General features: G+C 42.8%; 1 protein-coding gene across 1 annotated transcript; it reads right to left on the reverse strand.

The window, feature by feature from the left end:
• Nucleotides 1–14,237: 14,237 nt before the first annotated feature.
• LOC124642498 lies at nt 14,238–19,073 on the reverse strand. The gene is made up of 2 exons (XM_047180963.1): nt 17,788–19,073; nt 14,238–14,509 (listed from the first exon to the last, which is right to left on the reverse strand). Exons 1-2 carry the CDS (start codon nt 18,202–18,204, stop codon nt 14,495–14,497), a joined length of 432 nt encoding a protein of 143 aa, XP_047036919.1. The 5' UTR covers nt 18,205–19,073; the 3' UTR covers nt 14,238–14,494.
• Nucleotides 19,074–27,174: the final 8,101 nt, after the last annotated feature.

The raw sequence follows: 27,174 nt of genomic DNA on the forward strand, positions 1-27,174 counted from the left end.
TAGTAGAATCAGGCCCCTGTTTGCTTAGTTTTTTGTTTTTTTGTTGTCTCTGCATAATTATTATTTAGAATCAGAATTTGAAATATGGTTCCAATCTCGCGTCATATTCAGCATGCAAAGGACAATGGGCGATTCCGGTCCAAATGTCCACCACGAACGAGACCTATATGGCTAGATAGCCCGTTAAATATAGAACATTTTTGTTATGAAAGTAAAAAAAAATAAAATGCCAGAAAAAAGTTATAGCAAAATAAAATAAAACATTTTATAGATTTTTTCAATTTCATTTTTTCAATTACTTTTCGTGATGTTCGATTTTCGTACTTTCTGTAACTTCTGACAAAATAGAATTGTTCATTATCAGAGAGAAGACACCACCAGTTACATAGAACTTTCTTAGATCCAGGCACCGCTGAGTATATTCAAGCCTCAATTGGTTAGTGATTCGTACATCCATCGGGCTGAAAAATATGAGCTGTTTATATGCAAATGTGTCTTGCTCATCTTAGTTTTAGATAAAGTGCGGAAATGGAAGTGGAATAAAATAAAAAATAATAATGATAACATACAAAAACTACCGAAAATTAAGAATACATTTTTGGCTATAACTTTTTTTTGGCATTGTTTTTTTTTTCACTTTCTTAGTAAAAGTTACTCTAAATTAAGTGGACTATTTGATTATATAGGTCTCGTTCGTGGTGGACATTTGGACCAAACTTCATACATTCTTGCCCAATCTCCTTTAATATAAAAGGAAGGGCATAATTATTAATTACACTAGTCAACAGCATTTTCGTATCCAAGGTCAAATATATAAATTTTTGCAGATTATCTATCACAGAATCAAAGTCTAGAACACCGGACTGCTCTAGCACGTCTAGTTTTGGAGAAAAACAAATCTGAAAATGCCTAAAAACGCTTTTTTAACGATATTTAAAGCCATTTTTCTACAGACACTATTTTTGTTTGGTATTTTCTAACTAAAGAATCATTTAGTACTGCTCTTCTCAATTCAAATCCAGTTTACATCATTACGAATTTTACAATGTCAATACTTAAATTAGAAATTATTATATACTAGCTTCTGCCCGCGACTTCGTACGCGGATCCTGTCCCTTATGCCAGCGACTACGGGGTCAGCAAAATCAAAGATCTGAATAGTCTGATATTGAATTTTAAGGGCCCGTTGACTTGGAAACAACGGAATACGCATAACCATTAGAAACGTTCCATATATTTAATTTTTGTACTTTAACGGCAAAAGCACAGCAGACTAAACAAAACGCTGAGAACTGAACCGCAATAGACGTGACCATAGGGATAAAAGTGGTGATTCTAATTAGTCCGCATTTAAGTTGTGAGTGGCAAAAATATTAGGTACACGTATTATTACGTAAAAAAACATTAAATAGATGACAAAGTCGTGGTGACTTAGTGGAAGTCGTGGTGGTTTAGTGGGTAGAGAACCAATCTCTCAAGTATGAGCGTGCGGCTTTGATTCCAGGTCTGGCAAGTGCCTGCCAATGCAACTTTTCTAAGTTCTTATGTACTTTCTACGTATATTTTGGATACCAATGACCGTTATTTGGAGGGGATGTTAAACTGTAGGTTCCGGCTGTCATTGAACATTCTTGGCAGTCGTTATGGGTAGTCAGAAGCCAGTAAGTCTTACCAAGGGGTGTTAGGTTGAGCGGGTAACCGGGTTGTGGAGGTCAGATAGGCAGTCGCTCCTTGTAAAACACTGGTACTCAGTTGCATCGTGACTGGAAGTCGACCCTAACATAATTGGGACAAAGGCTCTTGAGATAATAACGACAATAATAATGAGATACAGGCACCGCAGGACATCTGAGGCTGATGACGGGGAGTAGCGACCCCGCGGGGCTATATATACTGAGTTCTCCAGGGAGAGTATACTGTCCCCCATCTCCGGCCGGTCGGAGTGAACCATGACGGGGGTAGGTCTCACGCCTCTGGCTTGGCTTGGCCGTCCAGAGTGGAGTCGCTAGAGCAGGATTAGTAGCCCTGCTCGGAGGGTAGGTGCCTCATGGTAAGCACAGGGAGCGCGTAATCAGCGTTTAAAGTCCACCGAGGATGTGCTCACCCTACAGCCGCTCATGTACCTGTTGCCCTCTTGTTGCTATTCAGTGACTGGTTCCCGGGGGCCCAGTAAGTGAGGTGGCAAGTCTCCACCTGCCATTTTTACATGAACCTAATACATTGTCATCCACTAACATCCCATCACAATAGCCCAAGTACTTTTCCTCCATAGTTAGCAATAGTTTACAAGGGCGGATCCACCGTTGTGGGCACGATGGGCATGCCCACAACCTTATTACCTAGACTTGTGACATCACACTTTTACGATAGGCTGATGATAACACTAGGGAACAAAATAATACTTTTTTTTGTTGCATTTAATTTTATAACTGTTGTTTACTAATTCGAGATCACCATATTTTTTTCTTACAGCTTTAGTTTTTGAGGTACTTTTGTGTCCCAAAACTCAAAAAAATTCGCGCTCGCTACGCTCGCGGCTTTTTCACTTTGCGGTGGTTTAAGTCCAATGTCGAAAAAGTTAGATTAGTTTAAGTTAAAATTGAAAGTAGAAAAGGATAGCACCCCCAAAACGCCCTCTTTCAGGACTTTCGGGTTAACAAGAAGCGGTGAAGAACAAAACAAAGTTCCCAGCAACACAGCTGTCTATTACAATAAAATTATTATTATTTACAATAGTCACTATTTTATATTTTTTTGTACAAAACAGTACCAAAACTCAAAAAATCTCGCGCTCGCTACGCTCACGGTTTTTTCACTTAGCAGTGCCTTTTTTTTTACTTGTTTCTGTGATTTCGTGTCCCAAGACTCCAAAATTTTGCGCTCGCTACGCTCGCGCAAATTTATACGGTTTTATACCACGTCTTCGCTTTCGGTTTTATAACTTGGTATATAACTACGACGAAATCTAAAAATGTTCCGACTTGCTACGCTCGCGCAAAAAACAAAACTACTCACAATCTTTCCATACATAGGGGTGCTTTAGTAATGATTGCACCCGGTACATAGGCTAGAGACGGAACTGATAGTGAGCATAATATGAGTTTAGATATATTTAAAAAAAACGTTTTTTTTAGCATTATTAGATTGGTTCGTAATTTTATTTTGTCGTTTTTTTTTTGGGGTGCTCAATAGGTAGCAGCCCGGGGTGCCACCCGATGCTATGCTATGCTAAATGCGTCAAACCCTCCCTATATTGGCTTACTGGCTACTAGAAGTTATTGATTGAAATAGGTTTGGATCGAAACTATTTTTTTTTATCGGGTCCAACTTCCTCCTAAGTTTATTTTCATTCCTAATGCCAAAGTCCTGATGCTCAAAAAAATAATTTCATTCAAAAGTTCATAAACGACTTGCATAATTTTTAATGAGCATGTTCATGCTCCGACTTTTACTTTTCTAGTAGCCGCTTCTAGTTTCGATTTTCTAGTAGCTGTGACCACAACCTTTTTTGAGGGCTGGATCCGCGCTTGATAGTTTAGCACAGAACCGGGGATTGTCTTTTTTTAACGACGTCCACCGGGGATTGTCCTTGGGTTCATTTCTATAGTGTATAAAGGGATAATCGTCGGTTTTGTGTCACCATTTCATTAAAGTTGTCTCAAAAGGGCTTCAGCGTGTTGGCTTCGGCCCCACGTTTGCCTCCCAAAAATTCGGAACTCTGTAGTCCCGAGGTCTGGAAGAGACATACAAAATAATAATGAGATATAACGAAACAAAGTCGGAGATTGGGGGCTCGTAACGCCACGTCTAGGTATGTAAAATTTGTACTAAGCAGTGACTTAACACAAAATTCAAGCGTGTTGTATCTTCGTTATTATTTGTTTGTGAGAGAGAGAAAAGAAAAATACGTGTCCATTATTTTAGGGTTATCTAAAAGACGGACTAATTACTTTTTTTTGATTCGCCATACCTATTTCATAACATTCATTTCTATACATTTCAAGTGTAGTATTGCTCTTGAAGTTCCACATCAGGTGTTCCAGATCTTCGATGTTTATACGTCAGTAGAGAGTGCTTATCAGATTGAACCACTTTTGCTAAAACGTCATATCTTCATATGCTATAGTCTAGCTGGGCCCCTGGAGTTCCACATCAGGTGTTTTAGATCTTCAATTTGTATAAGTCAATAGAAAGTGCTTATCAAATTGAACAACTTTTACTAAAACATCATACCTGTATATGGTACAGAGAAGCTGGGCTCTTGGGGTTCCACATCAGGTGTTCCAGATCTTCAAATTTATTATCTCAGCTGAAAATGCTCATCACATGAAACAATTTTTGCCATGGCACCATTTTTGTATCTCTTATAGTTTTGTTGCTCTGTTGGAGTTCTGCATCAGGTCTTCAAGTTTCGAAGATAAATTATAGCCTATATGTTGACCAGGCTTAATACTGATACAACAAAGAAAAAATCATCGAAATCCGTTCAGTAGTTCGGAAGATTAGCGTGTACAAACAAACAGACATACAGACATACAGACATACAGACATACAGACATGCAGACATACAGACATACAGACAGAATTTTTTTTTTGGATTTGTGCTCCATTACTGTTTCTAAACCCCACCCAATTATTATTTTTTTGATATATTCAATGTACAGACACAGTTTTTTTACAGATTTATTATATGTATAGATATAGACTAGCTGGTGTGACTTGAACGGCGCTTCGTTAGCCGTAAGCCCTAGACCATTAGGTTTTTACAGATCTATCCAGATTGTAAGTCTGGACGAGATTTTCTGTGAGAGGTTTATGGAAAGCTGCACACAGGACCGATGGGAAATAGGACTAAGTAGGTACTTACAAAATTCCGCCGGTTGCTGCTGCTTGATCCATTGACACAGTACACAGATCACTTGTACACTATGATGGGCGCCCAGTAACTCCCTGCAGGGGTTGTTGATTAGTTTGAAAAGTTTATTGCAGTTTAGACATAGTTTTTGATTTAATTTAACGGCGCGTTATGGCGGCCGGCCTCGTGTTTTTGGCACTCGCGCGAGTTTTTTGTATTGACGGTGGCGCCACGTCTCGCTTGGTGAGTGGCAGTTTTTGGAACTAGGAGAGGGAAATGGAATATGGAAGGAACTAAGGATTGCATGCATCCTCAAACACTAGCTCTGACTGCAACCGAGTCCACAAACTATTCCCTGTGGAAAATAACTAAGGGCTTTGATAGACCGCAACCCGTCAAACCGCTACTAAAATGTGCTGAAGGATGGGTGAGAAAACCCCAGGAAAAAGCAGAACTCTTTGCTGAACATTTAGCAAAAGTGTTTTGTCCGAATAGTTCTCGGGACAAAGATTTTGATGAACAAGTGGATGTAGCTCTAAACCAAGATTTCCAAATGGACCTACCGCCGAGACCCGTTTCAGCACGCGAAGTGTGGAAAACCATTAAAGAGCTTAAGGATTAAAAGGCACCAGGCTTTGACCTAATCTATACATATAATAAATCTGTAAAAAAACTGTGTCTGTACATTGAATATATTAAAAAAATAATAATTGGGTGGGGTTTAGAACCAGTAATGGAGCACAAATCCAAAAAAAAAATTCTGTCTGTTTGTCTGTATGTCTGTATGTCTGTTTGTTTGTACACGCTAATCTTCCAAACTACTGAACGGATTTCAATGTTTTTTTCTTTGTTGAATCAGTATTAAGCCTGGTCAACATATAGGCTATAATTTATCTTCGAAACTTGAAGACCTGGTGCAGAACTCCAACAGACCAACAAAACTATAAGAGATACAAAAATGGTGCCATAGCAAAAATTGTTTCATGTGATGAGCATTTTCGGCTGAGATAATAAATTTGAAGATCTGGAACACCTGAAGTGGAACCCCGAGAGCCCAGCTTCTCTGTACCATATACAGGTATGACGTTTTAGCAAAAGTTGTTCAATCTGATAAGCTCTTTCTATTGACTAATAAAAATTGAAGATCTAAAACATCTGATGTGGAACTCCAGGAGCCCAGCTAGACTATAGCATATAGAGGTATGACGTTTTAGCAAAAAATGTTCAATCTGATGAGTACTCTCTATTGACTAATAAAAATTGAAGATCTAAAACACCTGATGTGGAACTCCAGGAGCCCAGGTAGACTATAGCATATAAAGGTATGACGTTTTAGCAAAAGTTGTTCAATCTCATAAGCTATTGACGTATTAACATCGAAGATCTGGTACACCTGATGTGGAACTTCAAGAGCAATACTACACTTGAAATGTATAGAAATTAATGTTACAAAATAGGTATGATGAATCAAAAAAAGTAATTAAGTAGTCCGTCTTTTAGATAACCCTAAAATAATGGACACATATTTTTTCTTTTCTCTCTCTTACAAACAAATTATAACGAAGACACAACACGCTTGAATTTTGTGTTAAGTCACTGCTTAGTACAAATTTTACATACCTAGACGTGACGTCACGAGCTCCCACTCTTCGACTTTGTTGTATCTCATTGTTATTTTGTATGTATGTCTCTTCTATACTTCGGTACTACAGAGTCCCGAATTTTTGGGAGGCAAACGTGGGGCCGAAGCCAACAAGCTGAAGCCCTTATGAGACAATTTTAATGAAATGGTGACGATTATCCCTTTATGCACTATAGAAATGAACCCAAAGACAATCCCCGGTTCTGTGTTAAACTATTGCTAACTATGGAGGAAAACTACTTGGGCCATTGTGATGGGATGTTAGTGGATTAGGACATAGGAAACTATGGGAATTATGGTACTTCAAGATGACAATGTATTGGGTACATGTAAAAATGGCAGGTGGAGACTCGCCACCTCACTTACTGGGCCCCCGGGAATCAGTCAATGAATAGCAACAAGAGCGCTACAGGGACATGAGTGGCTGAAGGGTGAGGATACCTCGGCGGATTTTAAGCGCAGATTACGCGCTCCCTGTCTGTCCAGCATCACCGGCCCACTCGCCACTTACCACGAGGCACCTACCCTCCGAGCAGGGCTTCTAACCCTTTTTTTTTTTTTTTTTTTTTTTTGTTGTCGCTGGGTAAAAAATGCTATTACGCATGCCCTTCCCGTCGGGGGACGGGAGAGGGGTATGTGGGACTCCCCGGTAACGACGTTCCCGGTATACCCACTAAAAAGGCCCAGCGGCACTCCGACCTCGCCTGAGTGGAGGGGGTCTGGGAATCTAGTGCATCCAGTCCCCCACCGGCGATTGCCCGCCTCACGGCAGGCCCCTCATGCCTCCCCCCAGTTGGGGAGGGGTCCCTATGATGGCCGGAGCACAAGGGGCGATCCTTGTAATGCAGGCGGTGGCACCCCCGCGCCTGTCGCCCGCTGATCACCCCCCGGGGCGGATGGGGACGGACGTTGTGTTCGCCGTCTTCCACCCCTTCTTCGTCTGCGGAGCGGCGCTGCAAGAGGGTCGTTCTCCCGCAAGCGCTCTGCCGCCTCCTTCTGTGACATGACGTCCTCACAGAAGGAGGCTACCGCGTCCCATGCCTCCTCACTTCCCAGCATGGCACCAATCACACTGGGGAGCGAGAGGTCATTCCCGACCACTGCCACCAGGGTGCGGCGGGGTTCAGTCCACGATGGGCACACCTGTAGTGTGTGCTCTGCTGTATCCACCTCGGCTTCACAATGGTGGCACTTTGGGGTCTCCTCCCTCCCAATCCGGTGCAGGTACGCTCCAAAGCAGCCATGCCCGGACAGCACCTGCACTAGATGCATCGAGAGGCAGCCATGCCGCCGATCGAGCCATCCATCCAGGACAGGCCCGATGGCATCCAGCGTCCGGCGACCGAACGTTGACGAGGCAAGGTCCTCGGCCCAGTGTCGAGTGATTGCTTCCCTCGCCTCCTCACGCACTTCTTCCCGTTCGATCGGGTCCGGGTGCCGGTCTAGCGCCCTTTGCGCCGCCGTCCAGTCGTAAGGGCTTCTAACCCTGCTCTAGCGACTCCACTCTGGACGGCCAATGAAGGCAAACCAGAGGCGTGAGACCTACCCCCGTCATGGTTCACTCCGGCCGGCTGGAGATGGGGGACAGTATACTCTCCCTGGAGCACTCGGTATATACAGCCCCGCGGGGTCGCTACTCCCCGTCACCAGCCTCACATGTCCTGCGGGGCTCCGCCTCAGATGTCCTGCGGTGCTTATATCTAATTATTATTGTCGTTAATATCTCAAGAGCCTTTGTTCCAATTATGTTAGGGTCGACTTCCAGTCACGATGCAACTGAGTACCTACCAGTGTTTTACAAGGGGCGACTGCCTATCTGACTTCCGCAACCCGGTTACCCACTCAACCCAACATCCCTTGGTAAAACTGGTCAGACTTACTGGCTTCTGACTACCCATAACGACTGCCAAGAATGTTCAATGACAGCCGGAACCTACAGTTTAACATCCCCTCCAAATAACGGTCATTGGTATCCAAAATATACATAGAAAGTACATACGAACTTAGAAAAGTTGCATTGGCAGGTACTTGCCAGACCTGGAATCAAAGTCACACGCTCATACTTGAGAGGTTGGTTCTCTACCCACTAAGGCTGCCTGTCCACCGGAGCGGAGATTTTGTGCAGAGCTAGACTGCGGCTAGAGAGTGCGGAGCTAGGCTGCGGAGTGGAGAAACTGAGTAATATTAACCGGAGGAGCGGAGATTTTGTGCAATCCTATTGGTTAATATTTATCAGTTTCTCCACTCTGCAGCCTAGCTCCGCTCCGGTGGACAGGCAGCCTAAACCTGGTGGTTTAGGCTTCGTGGTGACTTTCACAAAGTCACCACGACTTAGTCATCTTAGTAATATTTAATGTTTTTTTACGTAATAATACGTGCAATATTTTTGCTACACACAACTTAAATGCGCACTAATTAGAATCACTACTTTTATCCCTATGGTCACGCCTAATGCGCTTCAGTTCTCAACGTTTTGTTTAGTCTGCTGTGCTTTTGCCGTTGAAGTACAAAAATTAAATATATGGAACGTTTCTAATGTCATCGGGCGGACGGACATGTTTTCAAGTCAACGGGCCCCTAAAATTCAATATCAGACGATTCAGATCTTTGATTTTGCTGACCCCGTAGTCGCTGGCATAAGAGACAGGATCCGCGTACGAAGTCGCGGGCAGAAGCTAGTTACTAAATAAATTCTCAAGCAACTGCCTCGAAAAGCTGTAACTTGCATCACTACGCTGTGTAATGGGATATGAAGAGTTCAACATTATCCTGATATATCGATGCTTCCGATAACAAAGGTCGTAAACACCAAAATAGGGTCAGTGGGTCGTCTTAGGGGAAAAACAAAAAATAATTTCGTTTTTGGCTTATATCTTTTTAATTTTAAAAGTTATAAAATTGTGTTCTATACAAGAAATACGTAAAATACGATGGTGTTTCATAATATATTATTGCTATTTATGTCAAAGCCTTATTTTAAAAGTTAGCTTGGACATACACCCCAGAAAATTCAAGAAGTTGGTATTTACGACCACTAACAAATCAATGGAGAACGATTTGTCTAACGGAAGTTAGAAGTATGCACCATCGCAGTTTTTAAATATAATAGTTCTGGGTTTGGTTTTAAAAACCATATACTGAAATACAAATGAGTATAAACACCACGACCTGATGCGATGGTATGTAACAAACATGGAAATATCTGAAGCAAATAATGAATTTAAGACTGTAAGTTGAGTTTTCATTACTTGTAATAAAAACAAAGAAATAAAACACAAATTGACATAATTAAAAAAGGTTTTTTATAAAAAAATTAACCGACTTCCAAAAACACTAAAAAGCCAAAAAAAAACTAATTTTAGGTGCATCTGCCTAGAAGTCGGTGGCAAAAATTAACTTAGGAACATCCATTAGATACCGACTTCTAGGCAGATACACCTAAAATTAGTTTTTTTTTGGCTTTTTAGTGTTTTTGGAAGTCGGTTAAATTTTTTTGTAAAAAAGTTTTTTATTAGTATGATAATATTAACCAAATTAGGAGACGACCTACATAATTTAATTTTCAAACCAATTCTCCAAGACCAAGTGACATTACGACAATTGTTTCTCAGCGGAGCCATGGGCGTAGCCAGCTTTGGGCTCAGAGTGAGGCGGCAGTCAACCTATCCCCCGGGGGAGGGCGGGCGGGGGCCCTCCGATTTTTTGTATCTTGAGCCGTTAATCTCAAACTTGTTAATCTCTTAATTTGAGAGGTTTATATTTGCAGGTACAGAAAATAAACAATTACACACAGGACAAAAGTAAGGGCATATAGTTTCTGAATACGCGAGCGAAGCGAGCGCGAAATTTTTATCGGACGAAAAATTTCACGCTCGCTTAGTTAGGGAAGTACGTTTGGGGTATGAATTTATATATAAATTTTACGTAATATCTATACTAATATTATAAAGCTGAAGAGTTTGTTTGTATGTTTGAACGCGCTAATCTCAGGAACTACTGGTCCGATTTGAAAATTTCTTTCAGTGTTTGATAGCCCATTTATCGAGGAAGGCTATAGGCTACTTTTTATCCCGGTACGGGAAGTAGTTCCCACGGGATGCGGGTGAAAACGCTGGCAGAAGCTATACCAAATATTACGTAAAATTTAGCCCAAACGTTCTTAACTTTTTGTTTGTTGACAAATGCAAAAATAAGGGCATAAGCATAGTTTCTGAATACGCGAGCGAAGCGAGCGTCAAATTTTTATCGGACTTAAACCAAATATTACGTAAAATTTAGCCCAAACGTACTTAACTTTTAGTTTCTTGATAAATTAATACAAAAACAATATAGTTTCTGAATACGCGAGCGAAGCGAGCGCGAAATTTTAATTATTTTTTAAGACTCAAAACCAAAAACTACGTAAAATGTCGCCCAAATATACATTTTCATGAATGGGGGACTAGGTACGACACTCCCGATTTACGTTCATAAGAACCCCCTCGCTCGCATAGATAAGTCAATAAAAATAAAGTTAGATAACGTATAGCAACGTCGCGCAGCTAAGCTTCGCGGACCACTTGGAATGCCTCCAGGGATCACCAGTGGTCCGCGGACCACCGGTAAAGAACCACTGTGCTAAACGATCGTTCTATTGTACAGGGGCCCGATTCTCCTAATTTTACTTAAGCGACCTTCGATTGACGTTCGACTCGATTCGACTGAGATCCAATCCCGACTCGATTACGATTGAAGCGTATGTGGCATTCCGCTATTTTTTCTTTGAAATAAGCCTTTTTATCCTTTTCTGTCATTCAATAATGAATCATTTTGTCTGCAAATGATTTACGATTGCAAAATGATTGTACAGCAAACTACCGTATAGACCAAAATCATCAAAATAGCAGACCAATCGCACACCAATCAAATGTCAATCGAATACGATTGGTCTTTTATTAGTAGCAGAATGCCCGATATGGTTAAAACTGCAATGACGATCATATTGCGATTCGATTTCTATTCGATTTTGACATTATTAACTTAGGAGAATCGGGGCCCAGGTCGTACATGGCTGGGCCAGCAAAATAGCGAGCGCGGTTTTTACACTAGGATAAAAATGCATTTCCGAAATTTTGATCACATCTACCAATTCCATCTCCTTCAATGCATTATTTTTTGGATTAGATGGACGGCTCGGCTCGCTACGCCACGAAGCACCTATTCTTTTAGGGAATACGGCTCGCTTTCAAATGACGCGCGCACCGCGCACGTTCGGGAACTCGAGCGTGCATTTTGTTTTGATCGCGCTCTTTTCAAAGTCGACAATTTTTTTTGTGCTATAACTTACGGATAGTACATTATGATTGTTGATGTTGTTAGTTAGAGTTAGTAAAAAACAACATTGTTTAATCAGACACCTTATAGGTCAGAGCCAGGGCCCAGGGTGGGGCAAGTGCCCCAGCTTGCCCCAGTGTGACTACGCCCATGCATAGGAAGTGGTGAAGGGTGGGCGTTTTGGGGGCTGTCTTTTGTAAATTTCTGACGTTTGTCAAATTTTTATCGGACTTAAACCAAATATTACGTAAAATTTAGCCCAAACGTACTTAACTTTTAGTTTCTTGATAAATTAATACAAAAACAATATAGTTTCTGAATACGCGAGCGAAGCGAGCGCGAAATTTTAATTATTTTTTAAGACTCAAAACCAAAAACTACGTAAAATGTCGCCCAAATATACATTTTCATGAATGGGGGACTAGGTACGACACTCCCGATTTACGTTCATAAGAACCCCCTCGCTCGCATAGATAAGTCAATAAAAATAAAGTTAGATAACGTATAGCAACGTCGCGCAGCTAAGCTTCGCGGACCACTTGGAATGCCTCCAGGGATCACCAGTGGTCCGCGGACCACCGGTAAAGAACCACTGTGCTAAACGATCGTTCTATTGTACAGGGGCCCGATTCTCCTAATTTTACTTAAGCGACCTTCGATTGACGTTCGACTCGATTCGACTGAGATCCAATCCCGACTCGATTACGATTGAAGCGTATGTGGCATTCCGCTATTTTTTCTTTGAAATAAGCCTTTTTATCCTTTTCTGTCATTCAATAATGAATCATTTTGTCTGCAAATGATTTACGATTGCAAAATGATTGTACAGCAAACTACCGTATAGACCAAAATCATCAAAATAGCAGACCAATCGCACACCAATCAAATGTCAATCGAATACGATTGGTCTTTTATTAGTAGCAGAATGCCCGATATGGTTAAAACTGCAATGACGATCATATTGCGATTCGATTTCTATTCGATTTTGACATTATTAACTTAGGAGAATCGGGGCCCAGGTCGTACATGGCTGGGCCAGCAAAATAGCGAGCGCGGTTTTTACACTAGGATAAAAATGCATTTCCGAAATTTTGATCACATCTACCAATTCCATCTCCTTCAATGCATTATTTTTTGGATTAGATGGACGGCTCGGCTCGCTACGCCACGAAGCACCTATTCTTTTAGGGAATACGGCTCGCTTTCAAATGACGCGCGCACCGCGCACGTTCGGGAACTCGAGCGTGCATTTTGTTTTGATCGCGCTCTTTTCAAAGTCGACAATTTTTTTTGTGCTATAACTTACGGATAGTACATTATGATTGTTGATGTTGTTAGTTAGAGTTAGTAAAAAACAACATTGTTTAATCAGACACCTTATAGGTCAGAGCCAGGGCCCAGGGTGGGGCAAGTGCCCCAGCTTGCCCCAGTGTGACTACGCCCATGAGCGGAGCTTACGTTTTAAAAGTGATTGTATGGTGTATTTACAAATAATTATGTCTTCATGTTTTTAAGACCGACAGCTGCTTGTACGTTGTATTATACGACCTGCACGTTTATTCGGTTCTAAGCAATATGAGTTATACATAACCTCTTTTCTAAAAAAATTTGATTATACTAGTAAAAATTTTGGGTGTAAAAGTATTTTTTTTAGACAAATATTTTTTTCACATTTTTAGATCGACGCAGCGCCAAAAATTAAGTAGGGCTGCATTCTTAACTCATTTTCGCCAAAATGGCGTTTACGACATTTGTTGCCGGAAGCATCGATATGGAAAGTATCTCAAATAATTATGATCTATAAAGATGGCAAACCATCAGGAGACGTCACATCCTATAGACACGGTGAACCACACAGTCCAGGTGTGCCGCCTGGGAAGGGCACCGCCGTGTCCTCGTTGAAGCAATAGGCAGCGGCGACCTCTCGTGCCCGGCCCTGGTTTAAGTCATGATCCGGGGTGAGAGGTAATGGGATGCCGTCATCTCATCTCATGCACACGCTAAAGAAGTTCACACCTCTCATCCCAGCTGCCGCCATGGACGTGGAAGACACCACGGGCACCGGGTGTCGAGTGACGTTTCCCGGCCATCGTAGGCGTGGGTCTGTGGGCCGTGAGTTTCGGTTTCGTCTCTCAGAAGACACGGGCCCGTCTCGGCAGCGCGCGTTGTTCCAAGCGCTCCTCGAAGAGATTCAGCAAACCCCAGTGGGTTTAAGTCTCTAACAGTCTGACGCTCTCTCACGCTGCTTAACCACAGCGGAGGAATCATTTGATGATTTATCATAAAAAGTCGAAAAAACTTAAACCATTCCATTCCTCCTTTTTTGTCCAAACTATTCTTTTATGGAACAAGTTGCCCTCGGAAATTAGGATGGTAAAAAGTCATTTCTCCTCAATGAAGCAGTGGGTAAAATAAAGGAAATAAATGTAAGGCAAACACACTGATTTACTAGATTTCCACCATAATATAAGGTATAGGTAGTAAATAGGCACACAATGATCACAATTCGGGCAGCGATTCGGCACCAGATGCGTAGCGCAGGAGCAAGAGGGCTAAAAATGGCGCGCAGGCTCTTATATAGGCTTTCCCCACTACCGGTGGCATCCGGGAGATGGAGTGGTGGCTTGGCTTGGCTATGATTGGCTGAATTTGATGGCGCGCAGAGTGGCTGAATATGTGTGACGTCACACTCGGCCGTCCTGGAACAAAGATTGCTCCCGCAATGGGAGATGGCAGCGTTAGCTTTCCAGTAGGTCAATTAGGTCTTCGGTTTCGAGTTCTTCATCAGAACTGCTGGCGCTGTCAGATATAGGAACTGTACTATGGTAAGGCCTCAAGGAGTCTGCTGCAACTAAACCTGTAAAGCCTTTATAACTTCGAAGTCCCTTGATGCTTCTAATCCTGTACCTGTCATTGCCTACAACTTTTGTTATAACGTATGGACCAGAGTAAATGTCGTCGAGCTTGGTATTTACTTTCGTTGCACTACTTGTAGGAGCTTGACGCCATAGGACTAAGTCCCCCTTTTTATAAATGCGACTTTTCTTGCGTTTCTTGTCAAAATTACGTTTCATCCTATCGCTTACTATTCTTAACCGAGTACTAGCTTTACCGCGCCTAACTTCCACCGGCTCGCTAACACTTTCATCATTAACGACATCACATCGCGGCCTAGAACTTTTGGCAAACATCAGGTCATAAGGTTTATAGGTTGTACTGTCATTCACTGTATTATTTATACCCCAAAGAACGTCAGGTAAACAATTCGCCCAATTATTCGCAGCCTCGCTCGGATCTGTGGCCCGCAATGCATTTAATATTGTCCGGTTAGTGCGTTCCACTTGGCCATTGGCCCGCGGACATGCAACAGAGGTTAAGATGTGCCTAAACTGTTTGTCAGTTGAGAACTTTAAAATATCGGCTGGTAAAAGCCTTGCCATGGACACTTACAAGTTTATTGGGATATCCAAATAAACTAAACATTTTCTTAAGAGTTCGTATAGTTTCTACAGAATTGACAGAACGAGTGGGCTCAGCGATGACAAATTTTAAGAAGGCATCTGTTAGGACCAGCATATATTGATAGCCTTTGGCGGTTCTGCAAAAGGGGCCTAAGTGATCGACGTGAACCATGATCATGGGCTCAGTAGGTTTGGGAACAGGAAATAATTTCCCTTCCTTTTTCCCATGATCTCCTTTACCATAAGCGCAATAAAGGCAAGCCGTTACATATTTGCGAACGAAGCGAGTCATTTTTGCAAACCAGTAGTCGTTTTTTATCAGGTCTATACATTTTTGAAAGCCTACATGCCCTATATCATCATGGTGCATTTGGACTAACCTCCATCGAGCCAATGTTGGCACTACAAGTTTATTGCCATGTATCGTCTTTCTGTACAGACTATCATTCGAGATAACATAGTTATTGGTTATGTCAGAAGCTGCTGTGCTATCCCTAAGCTGGTCTATGATTCGCTTTAACTTTTCGTCCTGGTACTGAACAGTGTAAAACCAGTCCGACATTTCAAGTCGGTTGACATTCGAACAATCGACTGGATTTCTACTTAATGCATCTACGTGTTGCATCCTTTCTCCGGGCCTATATTCTATGGACATATCGTAATCTTGAATGGATAGCCACCACCTAGCAATACGCGGTATAATATCGCGTTTGGTTAAAGTAGCGCGAACAGCGGCGCAATCAGTCACCACTTTAATGTGTTTACCAATGACATATACCCTAAACCTTCGTAACGATTCGACTACGGCAAGCGTTTCAAGTTCATAACTATGGTACATGCTTTCTTCTTTACTAGTTACTCTACTAAAATACATAACAGGGCGTAAGGAACTATCAGTTTGTTTCTGTAGTAAAATACCTGCTATCCCCGATTTGCACGCATCCGTATGAATCTCAGTTGACAATGCAGGGTCATATAAAGCTAGTAACGGTTTTGTACACAAACACTGTTTTAATTTCTCAAAACTACTAGATTGATCATCACTCCAGTTCCACACTGCGTTTTTCTTCGTTAAATCGGTTAGTGGGCGGGCAGTAATTGCAAAATTTCCAATAAACTTACGAAAATAACTACATAACCCTACAAATTGACGTATTTCATGAACGTTTGTAGGAGTGGGAAAATGTGACACTGCTGCTAACTTCGCCTCACTAGGCTGAATGCCATTCGAAGATATTTCATGTCCTAAATATGAAATTTGATTTTGTAAAAATGAACATTCTTGCATATTTAATTTTAAATTCTCAGATCTCAATTTATGAAGAACTTTTTCTAAAATATCTAAACCTGACTGTAAGGCGATTATCACACTGCCCCGCATGATGCAGCGTAGTGCGTGGATGCGTTTTTTTCCGTTGTATGGAAATATCTCCGTTTGTATGGAAAACACGCATAGTCCAACACACTGAAAATGCATCCACGCGCGTTCATGCGGATCACGCACATACATGCGGAGAAACACGCACCCCCGCGCGTAGGTGCGGGGCGAGACGCAAGGTATGGCACACTGAATCCCGCAATGCCGCGCGTGATTTTGAATGGGCGTGACGTGTATATTTGAAAATGGAACTCGCTGTGCATGAATTTACAAAACGCACCTACGCGCGTGAGTGCGTGAAAAACCCGCACGATGATGCAGATCTGCACTCCCGCAGGAACGCGCGTAGGTGCGTCGACACGCAAGATGCAGCGTGATGCGGGGCAGTGTGAAGATCACCTATATCGACAGAGGGTAGTAAAAGATCGTCTAGAAATGCTAAGACTTCGAATTCGTTTGCAGAAGTGTCGCGATTTCTCGCGCTACCGCCTTTTGAACTATTTTTTAGAGAATCGACAATCTTGTTAATAAGTCGCACGAATACAGATGGGGCGTTAGCTAAACCAAAGGGAACGCGTGTATATTCAAAGTGTCCCTGTGGTGTAATGAAAGCAGTTTTGTATGTGTCTTCCGGATTAATTTTAACTTGGTGATAACCTTGTGCTAAATCAAGACTCGTGAAGAAGTTTTTGCCGGCTAGCTTCGAGATTTGGTCACCGTTCTTCTTCTTCACAAGAATAACCGGGGAAGCGTAACATGACTCGGACTCACGAATTATACCAGCGTCTAGCAAATCAGTGACTTTGGACCGAACTATCTCTTGTTCACTATGCGATAAACGGTAAGGTTGGCGATATATGGGCTGTTCACTGGTCAATGTTATTTTCATGTGCAATAAATCTGTGCATCCTAAGTCTTGTGTTTTATTGGCAAAACAGTCACTATAATTTAATAATAAAGAAATTAATCTATCGTGTTCGTTTTCATTTAATGGACCATACCTAATGTCACCTACCAGTACCCCCCCAATAGTATTTGTATGGACTAGGCTAGTGTGCAACAGAGGCATTACGTGACTAGGCTCTGTATTGGCTTTGGTTGCGGACGTTGATGGCAAAGTGGAATTTGATCGACTGACCTGAATATCCTTTGGCGGTGGGCTGGTGCAGCTGTCGGCTCTAGTTATCACCTCGCCTCGCTTCCAAACGATGTTTTCAGCTCCGCTGTTTATCACTTTGATGTACCCGGTGGAACCTCGTAGCAGAGTCGCAGGAATGGAGTAAGATACGCCTTGTAGCTCATAATGTTGAGGCGTGGTGACAACATCGTTGTCTTCGACGTTGTTCAGCACGCGAACTTTTAGGATGGATACTCCAGGCAACAAACACTCATTTTCAGAAGTGATGACCTTGAAGCGAATGGGTTCTTCAATCACATCAATTTCTTTTATAAAGTCCACGTCCTGTTTGAGAGTAGCTTTACCCTCGCTGACCACCAGGGTCATTCCGTCACTGTTGATGATGGGCTGTCCAATCAATAGGCTAATGTTACCCATATCCACATTAGTTAAATGGGCCTTGCAGGGAATAGATATGCCATCGATTGCAGCTTCAAACGCTACTTCTCCGCAGCTGTTCAAATGTTTCCCGGAAAAACCCCTGAGGATAGTGGTCGTGGGGCTAATTTCTAAGCCTAATAGTCTCGCCACGTGAGTAGACAGTACATTAACTTGACTCCCGGTGTCAATATAAGATTTAACATGTATGCCATTGATTGTAGCCAGTTTTTCGTAAACCTTATTGTGGTTTAGCAGGAGTCTAATTTCCTTGACTTTATCATCGGTCGATGTTGTGGTTTTCGGAGCAGTGCAGCGCGTTGCAATATGACCTTGTTTGCCGCATTTGAAGCATGTTCTTGAATCCGGATATGGGCAGTTGCGTAATAAATGGCCAGTCTTCTTACAGCTTGGACAAGGGTCCGTTTCAGAATTCACGGAGGTGTATTATTTGTCATGCACTTGTCGATTGTTGGCAGTACTGCTAGATTCTTTATTTGGCAAACGTGTTCCAGTTGAGGACGCTGGCGGTTGATAATCGTCCAGAGCACAGAGGAAGCCTTCATATAAATCTTCGGGTCAATCACATTGGTATGCCCTCGCATTTGGTTGAAGAGATTGAGGTAGTCCTCTGATGATGCAAGAAACAGTCGCGCTATCGGACAACTTGCATCGAAAACACATTGCCACTTTGTCCTGGTAGTATTTCGTCATTGATTCTGTAGATACTTTCTTTCTGTTCATCATTTCTTCTAGCAAGTTCCCATAATCCCGGTGCCGTGGAAAAGCTCTCATCAACATTTGCTTCCAGTCTTTCCACGAATAGTCATATTCATCGAGGCGGTTATACCATTTCCTCGCTTGACCTCTTAACCACTCAAGCGTCCAAGCCGCGCAGTGATTTTCGGCCCACCTGTCCGCGCATGAAATGTCAATTGCTTTTTTACGACCAAGCGAGACTCTCTCAACAAAAACGATTACTACTGAAAAACTACAATAGCTAGATTCGAATAAAAAATACTCACGGAAAGCTAAAAGAACGTAAAATTTAATTTGATTAAAAGTAAATTACTTTAATTAATATTATAGGATGATAATAAAGTGTGGAGGTATGAGAGCAGAGAGTAAAGCTCATCATACCTCGCACTAAAGGGAGGATCCTCCGACCGGACAGGTGTTTTTGCCCGGCGGGCTACTGCCCGACAGTTGTTGTCGGGGTGATCTACGCGTATTAATGTGCGCGCGAACACTGCATGTGCGATGCAGGATTCTTGTCTGAGAGTTGCGTCGGCGACTGTGTAGATGGCGGTGTTAACAGTTGTAGTGCCGCTACATCACTCCCCTCCGGAGACCGGAGGTTGATGGTACAAGTTCTTGAAGTGCTAGCTAGTCTTGTTGCCAATGCGTTGCCGCGAGGTTCTCGGTGAGTCGGAACTGGCTGCTACGGCGGTGCTGCGAATCCCAGTGAGTCGGGACCGGCGCTGCGAGAGTTGCACAGCGCCGCGCTAGTGGCTAGCGACTGCTTCGGCGAGGGAGATACTCGACCGGCCGAAGTGCAGTGAGCTGGAGCCTAGGTCGCTGGATGTGGCTGAGGATGCTGACCAGGTATGTGCGTCCGCAACATGCTGGTGGCCAGGGATACCCATTTGAAGCTGGCTGGCTGAAGGACTCGTCGCTCGAGAGCTTGAGGAAGGTCTTGCTGATGACGTCACGTAGCTCGAAGGTTGCGTGTTCATATCACGTCGGGGTCCCCACTGTGGAGGTATGAGAGCAGAGAGTAAAGCTCATCATACCTCGCTCTAAAGGGAGGATCCTCCGACCGGACAGGTGTTTTTGCCCGGCGGGCTACTGCCCGACAGTTGTTGTCGGGGTGATCTACGCGTATTAATGTGCGCGCGAACACTGCATGTGCGATGCAGGATTCTTGTCTGAGAGTTGCGTCGGCGACTGTGTAGATGGCGGTGTTAACAGTTGTAGTGCCGCTACATCACTCCCCTCCGGAGACCGGAGGTTGATGGTACAAGTTCTTGAAGTGCTAGCTAGTCTTGTTGCCAATGCGTTGCCGCGAGGTTCTCGGTGAGTCGGAACTGGCTGCTACGGCGGTGCTGCGAATCCCAGTGAGTCGGGACCGGCGCTGCGAGAGTTGCACAGCGCCGCGCTAGTGGCTAGCGACTGCTTCGGCGAGGGAGATACTCGACCGGCCGAAGTGCAGTGAGCTGGAGCCTAGGTCGCTGGATGTGGCTGAGGATGCTGACCAGGTATGTGCGTCCGCAACATGCTGGTGGCCAGGGATACCCATTTGAAGCTGGCTGGCTGAAGGACTCGTCGCTCGAGAGCTTGAGGAAGGTCTTGCTGATGACGTCACGTAGCTCGAAAGTTGCGTGTTCATATCACGTCGGGGTCACCACTGTGGAGGTATGAGAGCAGAGAGTAAAGCTCATCATACCTCGCACTAAAGGGTTAGGGGGAAACTCGCCTCTGGGCCGCGGCCCAGATTACACGGTATAATAACAGTCGGGAAAACTGGTCCGAATGTGCGGGCCAGATTACTATGTGAAAAAAGTGACGGAGGTAAGTCGACCCATTGGGACTTAATTTCATAAAATCCGATAGTTGTGAAATTTTTCACAGCTCAAAATCGTCAGGAGACAAAAAGACTTAGATCTTTTTCATAATTTTCATCATAAATATAATACTTTGTCTAGATACTGGACTCCTAGTAGCTAATATAGACTTCGTTAAATAATGAAGTTCCTGTAGATATTTGATACATAGTTATTATTTTTACTTTTTTTTTAATATCTAGATTAGTGGAGATAGTGGGATATTTACATATGTAGAATATGTGTGTATAAGTAGGATATAATATTTATTTTTATTTACTTACAGCATGTTAAAAAACCCCATTAAAGTTTTTGTTGCATATTTAGTTCCTATACCTATATATTTAATAATCGCAAAATCGTCAGGAGCTAAAAAAATAAAGATCTTTTCCATAATTTTATCGAAAACTAGCTTTTGCCCGCGGCTTCGCTCCCGTCAACTGACTTCTCTACTTTACCCTATTTTGTTTCATAAGAACCTTCTCCTGACAATAACAAACACAACAAAAAAATAATTAGTCAAATTGGTCCAGGCGTTGTTGAGTTATGCGCTTACCAACACATTTTGCGATTCATTTTTATATTATTTTATATTGATGTCAATATATCCAATGTCAACATAAATGAGTGTTACAAAAATACTCTTGTTGCCAAAAGGGGATTTGTTTTTTCTTGTAACACTCGAACAAAATTTTGATAAAAAGAAACAATGTTTCTATATTTACGTTTTACGTATAAATTGAGATTATTAATTAAGTATCTATAGGAACTTCATTATTTAACGAAGTCTATATTAGCTACTAGGAGTCCAGTATCTAGACAAAGTATTATATTCATGATGAAAATTATGAAAAAGATCTAAGTCTTTTTGCCTCCTGACGATTTTGAGCTGTGAAAAATTTCACAACTATCGGATTTTATGAAGTTAAGTCCCAATGGGTGGACTTACCTCCGTCACTTTTTTCACATAGTAATCTGGCCCGCACATTCGGACCAGTTTTCCCGACTGTTATTATACCGTGTAATCTGGGCCGCGGCCCAGAGGCGAGTTTCCCCCTAACCCGCACTAAAGGGAGGATCCTCCGACCGGACAGGTGTTTTTGCCCGGCGGGCTACTGCCCGACAGTTGTTGTCGGGGTGATCTACGCGTATTAATGTGCGCGCGAACACTGCATGTGCGATGCAGGATTCTTGTCTGAGAGTTGCGTCGGCGACTGTGTAGATGGCGGTGTTAACAGTTGTAGTGCCGCTACATCACTCCCCTCCGGAGACCGGAGGTTGATGGTACAAGTTCTTAAAGTGCTAGCTAGTCTTGTTGCCAATGCGTTGCCGCGAGGTTCTCGGTGAGTCGGAACTGGCTGCTACGGCGGTGCTGCGAATCCCAGTGAGTCGGGACCGGCGCTGCGAGAGTTGCACAGCGCCGCGCTAGTGGCTAGCGACTGCTTCGGCGAGGGAGATACTCGACCGGCCGAAGTGCAGTGAGCTGGAGCCTAGGTCGCTGGATGTGGCTGAGGATGCTGACCAGGTATGTGCGTCCGCAACATGCTGGTGGCCAGGGATACCCATTTGAAGCTGGCTGGCTGAAGGACTCGTCGCTCGAGAGCTTGAGGAAGGTCTTGCTGATGACGTCACGTAGCTCGAAGGTTGCGTGTTCATATCACGTCGGGGTCCCCACTGTGGAGGTATGAGAGCAGAGAGTAAAGCTCATCATACCTCGCTCTAAAGGGAGGATCCTCCGACCGGACAGGTGTTTTTGCCCGGCGGGCTACTGCCCGACAGTTGTTGTCGGGGTGATCTACGCGTATTAATGTGCGCGCGAACACTGCATGTGCGATGCAGGATTCTTGTCTGAGAGTTGCGTCGGCGACTGTGTAGATGGCGGTGTTAACAGTTGTAGTGCCGCTACAAAAGTATAAAGTTGAGGATATCAAAAAAAATATCGTAATTTTTTTTTATTCCGAGTTTTATAAGAAAAATATAGTGATTACTGGTAACAATGTTTTTTATTATATTAGTACAGGATATACTCTTTAAAATGATACCAATATCTTAATATAAGTAATTAGTTTTCTGTCATGAAAAAATAAACAAAGTTAAGTGTTTCTCAAGCGGTCACTGGGCCTCGGGCGACGTAAAAATGTGACAAGATGGCCGCCCGGCTAATAGCGTGTTCACACGACGACGTTGTTTTAATGAAACACGCATATTACTGTTCGGTATGTTTATAGAGCAAACATGTTTACTTTTATATAATTTTATTACATATAATTTTTTATTATGTTAAATAGAAAAAAAGAAAGCGGTTATTGGTATTACAGTAAAATAAATCCACTGTAAAACTGTAATTTTAGGTATTTTTCATTCTTTGATATTGAAAAATGAAAACTAAATAAACATGCCGTCACCTATAAGTAGATACATAAACAAAGCCAAAAGCCACAAAACATTCCCAAATTGATCATAAAACGCTCCGTGTGAACAAACCATTATTTACGTTGTAAGTAGATCAGTCCAAGGGGAGTCGGCTCACCAACACTAAAATCATGAATAACGTCTTAACATTTTAATCATTATAGACCCCATCTCAATGTATTTCGTTTGTAAATGGCCATTAACATGCTAATAGTGAACGATTCTCGTATATTTTGCATTTATTTAACAAAAATAACCAATTAGAATACACTGTAAACAATAGAAAAGTATCAAACGATGATCGTGTAGTGATCGTATAACTTTTCCACCTAAATTATACTATGTAAACGTTTTGAAATTGTCGTAATAATACATATTTCGTAAAGGAAATTTCTTCACGTTTATTTTGATATAAAATAACAATCTAAATAAGGTATAAAACAAGAAACTTACCACATTTTTGTCTATTCTATTCTATTTTTGGATATGGCAATCCGTGTCGATGTCAATTTCGACGATTCTGCCAATGACAAGTGGGATGAGAAGCAAGAAGTGCTTTTAATTAAAATAAATTTAAAAATATATATATATTGATTTAAGATGGTGCTGTGGCCGATCTTGTGTAACTTAATGTGTTAGTAGGACGGCACTGAAACAAACAGAAATATATTTACATATATAAAAACAACAACAAAATGTTAGTAACACATAACATATAATATATACCACAACCATACAAACTGTGGCCTAAATATAGGCCACAATTTATAATTTAATATTGTTTTGATTAATGAACATCAACAGCATCTGGAGCAGTTCTGGACAGGAGTGGGATAGGAGGGAACGGAAGTTAGTCGGGAGAGGAATTTTAAGTTTTTGGAGACGACCATATAAATCAAAGGATGAGTTGATAGGACAGTCAAAAAATATATGGTCCAGGGTACCTTCATCCAGTCCACACTCGCAGAGGGATGAATCCTGCACCCGAATTTTGCGCAGAAAGACCGGTGTACAGCAGTGACCTAACCGAATTCTGCACATGACTGAAATTACCCGTTTAGGGTATCTTTTGAAATTTGAAAACCACGGTTTTGGTTTTACAACCGGTTGAATGGCGAAATAAGAGCTACCCTTCCTTTTGCCTGAGATGTTCCACCATTCCTGCCACGAGGTCTCAAGACTCAATTTAGGGAGGTTTAGCAGGTCATGCCCTTGAAGGGAGAAGTGTGCAAGATCAGCGGACTCAGATGAACACGCATCTTTGGCCAATGCATCGGCACATTCATTGCCCGCTATACCGCAGTGGCTAGGGATCCAGACTAAGTGTACTTCTTTCTCTTGCCTAGTGCAGGAGAAAAGGGACTTTTTAATATCCAGGACAATAGGACAATGGAGTTTAGTTCTAAAGGGATTCTGGGATATGGCTTGGAGACAGCTAAGGGAGTCAGTAAAGATAACTCCACAGCTAATCTCATGGGACTCTATAAAACGACAAGCTTCCAATAGTGCCACACACTCGCCTGTAAATACTGAAGACTCCTTCGGACATCTGAATTTCAAAATTATTTTAGAGTTCTGATAGTAAACCGCGGCTCCAGTACAGCCACCATTTGATTTGGAAGCATCCGTGAAGAACTTTTGAAACCCAATCCATCGTTCACCCAAAACCGCATTAAAGGCCGAATTTGCAGATGGGGAGTTTTTGGATATGCCAATGTTATAGAATATCTTAGGGGTGAAGCAAAGTACTTCATAAGGGTAATTAAATAAAGGAAGTCTGGGATGTGGAGCAATGGGGGATTCTAAATTTTGAAAAAACCGATATGCTTTTAGGAATAGGGGGATTTCTTTGTGTTCCCAATATTTGGAGCTGTGACAAAGAGTGTCAAGCTCTCTGAGTTTTGGGATGAGGGGGTGAGATGACTTGGGAATAACCCTGGATAGGAAACGGGAAGCGAGGTACTGACGTCTCAGGGCTAAAGGAGGTTCAGCGCATTCGACCTGCAAGGCGTTAATAGGCGACGACTTCATGCAACCTGAGATGATTCGAAGGCATTGAGACTGAATCCTATCTAAACCGGCCAAGGCACCTTTGTTGCTTGGAATCACCAAGTGAGACCCATAGTCCAGGATACTGCGGACTAAGGCATTGTAGACCAGTTTCATAGTGAAGGGATGGGCCCCCCACCAGACACCAGCGAGAGCTTTTAGGATGGAGATTGCTCTTTCGCATCTTTTGATCAAATAATTAAAGTGGTGAATCCCGGATAATTTTGAGTCTAAGAAAACGCCTAAAAATTTTGATTTGATACCTATGGGAATATCTTGTCCTTGAATGTTAACTGAGACCTGAGGGATCAGTCGTTTTCGGGAAAAAATCACTACCGAGCTTTTTGGGGCGGATAACGAGAGACCATGGTCCAAAAGCCATGTGTGCAGAGAGTCCAGGGAGAGACAGAGAGATGAGGCAGCGTCCGTAATAGATGGATTAACTACATACAACACTAGATCGTCAGCGTATTGTAAAAGGTGGCAGTCAGCATTAAGGCAGGAGCCAATGTCTGCTGTATACAGGTTGTATAGTAGGGGGCTTAGAACTGAGCCTTGGGGAAGGCCCTTCCACGTCTGTCTCACCTCAAATACCTCCCCCTGCACTCTGAGCATCAAAGAGCGAGACATGAGGAGTGCGCATATACATTGTACCATCTTACCCGGAATCCTCAGCTGTTGCAATTTTTGCCTGAGAACTGGAAGAAGGACGCTGTCGTATGCGGAAGAGATGTCAAGGAAAGTGGCTACAGCGGATTCATTTTTGGAAAAGGCTGTACGGATATCAGTAACCAAAATTGCCACACTGTCCATGGTGCTAAGCCCCTTTCTAAAGCCAAACTGACTACTCGGCAGTAGATCCCTAGACTCCACCAACCACTCAAGTCTATTTTTAATTAAATGTTCCAATATCTTGGACACATTTTTGTCAAGAGCTCCACACACAAAAAAGTCACTTGTCAAAAACGACGAACTGTCACTTAAATATATTTTTTTATAAATTTAATGTTGCCATTGCACAGAAAAAATCACAACTCACGGATAACAAATTTAATAACGCGCCATCTAGTATCAATCAACTATATTAATACCACCTGGCTATAGCGCTGTACACGTTTAAACCGAACGATGTCGTTCGGATACTGTAGTCACCATGGACGCTTAAGGCAAGAATTTTTTTGGTGACTGTTATCACCTCGGACGCTTGAGTGGTTAACCTATCCTGCAGGTAAAATGACTTCGTTGCTTCGCTCCACCCGTGTATTTCGCCTAACTGTTCAATCTTTTTAATCCATGCGGACGCAGCGAGGCACTCCTCACTGTCGGGATCGAACTCCGAGATTAGTGAAACTCCACGATGTTCTTTCTTGGAAGAAACGGAGGACGTTTCGTCATTCAAGTCCTGCACGGCTTTGCGAATTTCAACCTTCAAAAGCTTCTTAAGTATTTTCCGGGCTGGAGGTGTGGCTGGTGGTGTGGCAAAGTCTTCATGGTCGCTTAGTTGAGGATCATCGTCTGTCGACGGAGTGCTCCATCCTCGTGGACGGACAAGACGGCCAGGGCTTTCAGAATCGGCGTGATTGCGTTTCATCGCTTTCTTTATTTATCCCACTTCTGAGATGAAGCAGTGGGTAAAATAAAGGAAACAAATGTAAGGCAAACACACTGATTTACTAGATTTCCACAATAATATAAGGTATAGGTAGTAAATAGGCACACAATGATCACAATCACAATTCGGGCAGCGATTCGGCACCAGATGCGTAGCGCAGGAGCAAGAGGGCTAAACGCTCTCACTGGTTGTCGCTGCGCCCCCGCAAGGGGGCGCGGCTGGCGGGCCACGGAGCTACGCCCCTTTCCCGCGGGGTCCAATCGCTGCCCGTTACTACGGGCAGGTCGTTGGGTT

The sequence above is a fragment of the Helicoverpa zea genome, chromosome 24 (assembly GCF_022581195.2).
Source record: "Helicoverpa zea isolate HzStark_Cry1AcR chromosome 24, ilHelZeax1.1, whole genome shotgun sequence".
Taxonomy (NCBI): domain Eukaryota; kingdom Metazoa; phylum Arthropoda; class Insecta; order Lepidoptera; family Noctuidae; genus Helicoverpa; species Helicoverpa zea.

Bases quoted from the DNA above. Each gene is read 5' to 3' on its own strand.
- LOC124642498 (XM_047180963.1), bottom strand. From the start codon at position 18,204: ATGGGTAACATTAGCCTATTGATTGGACAGCCCATCATCAACAGTGAC.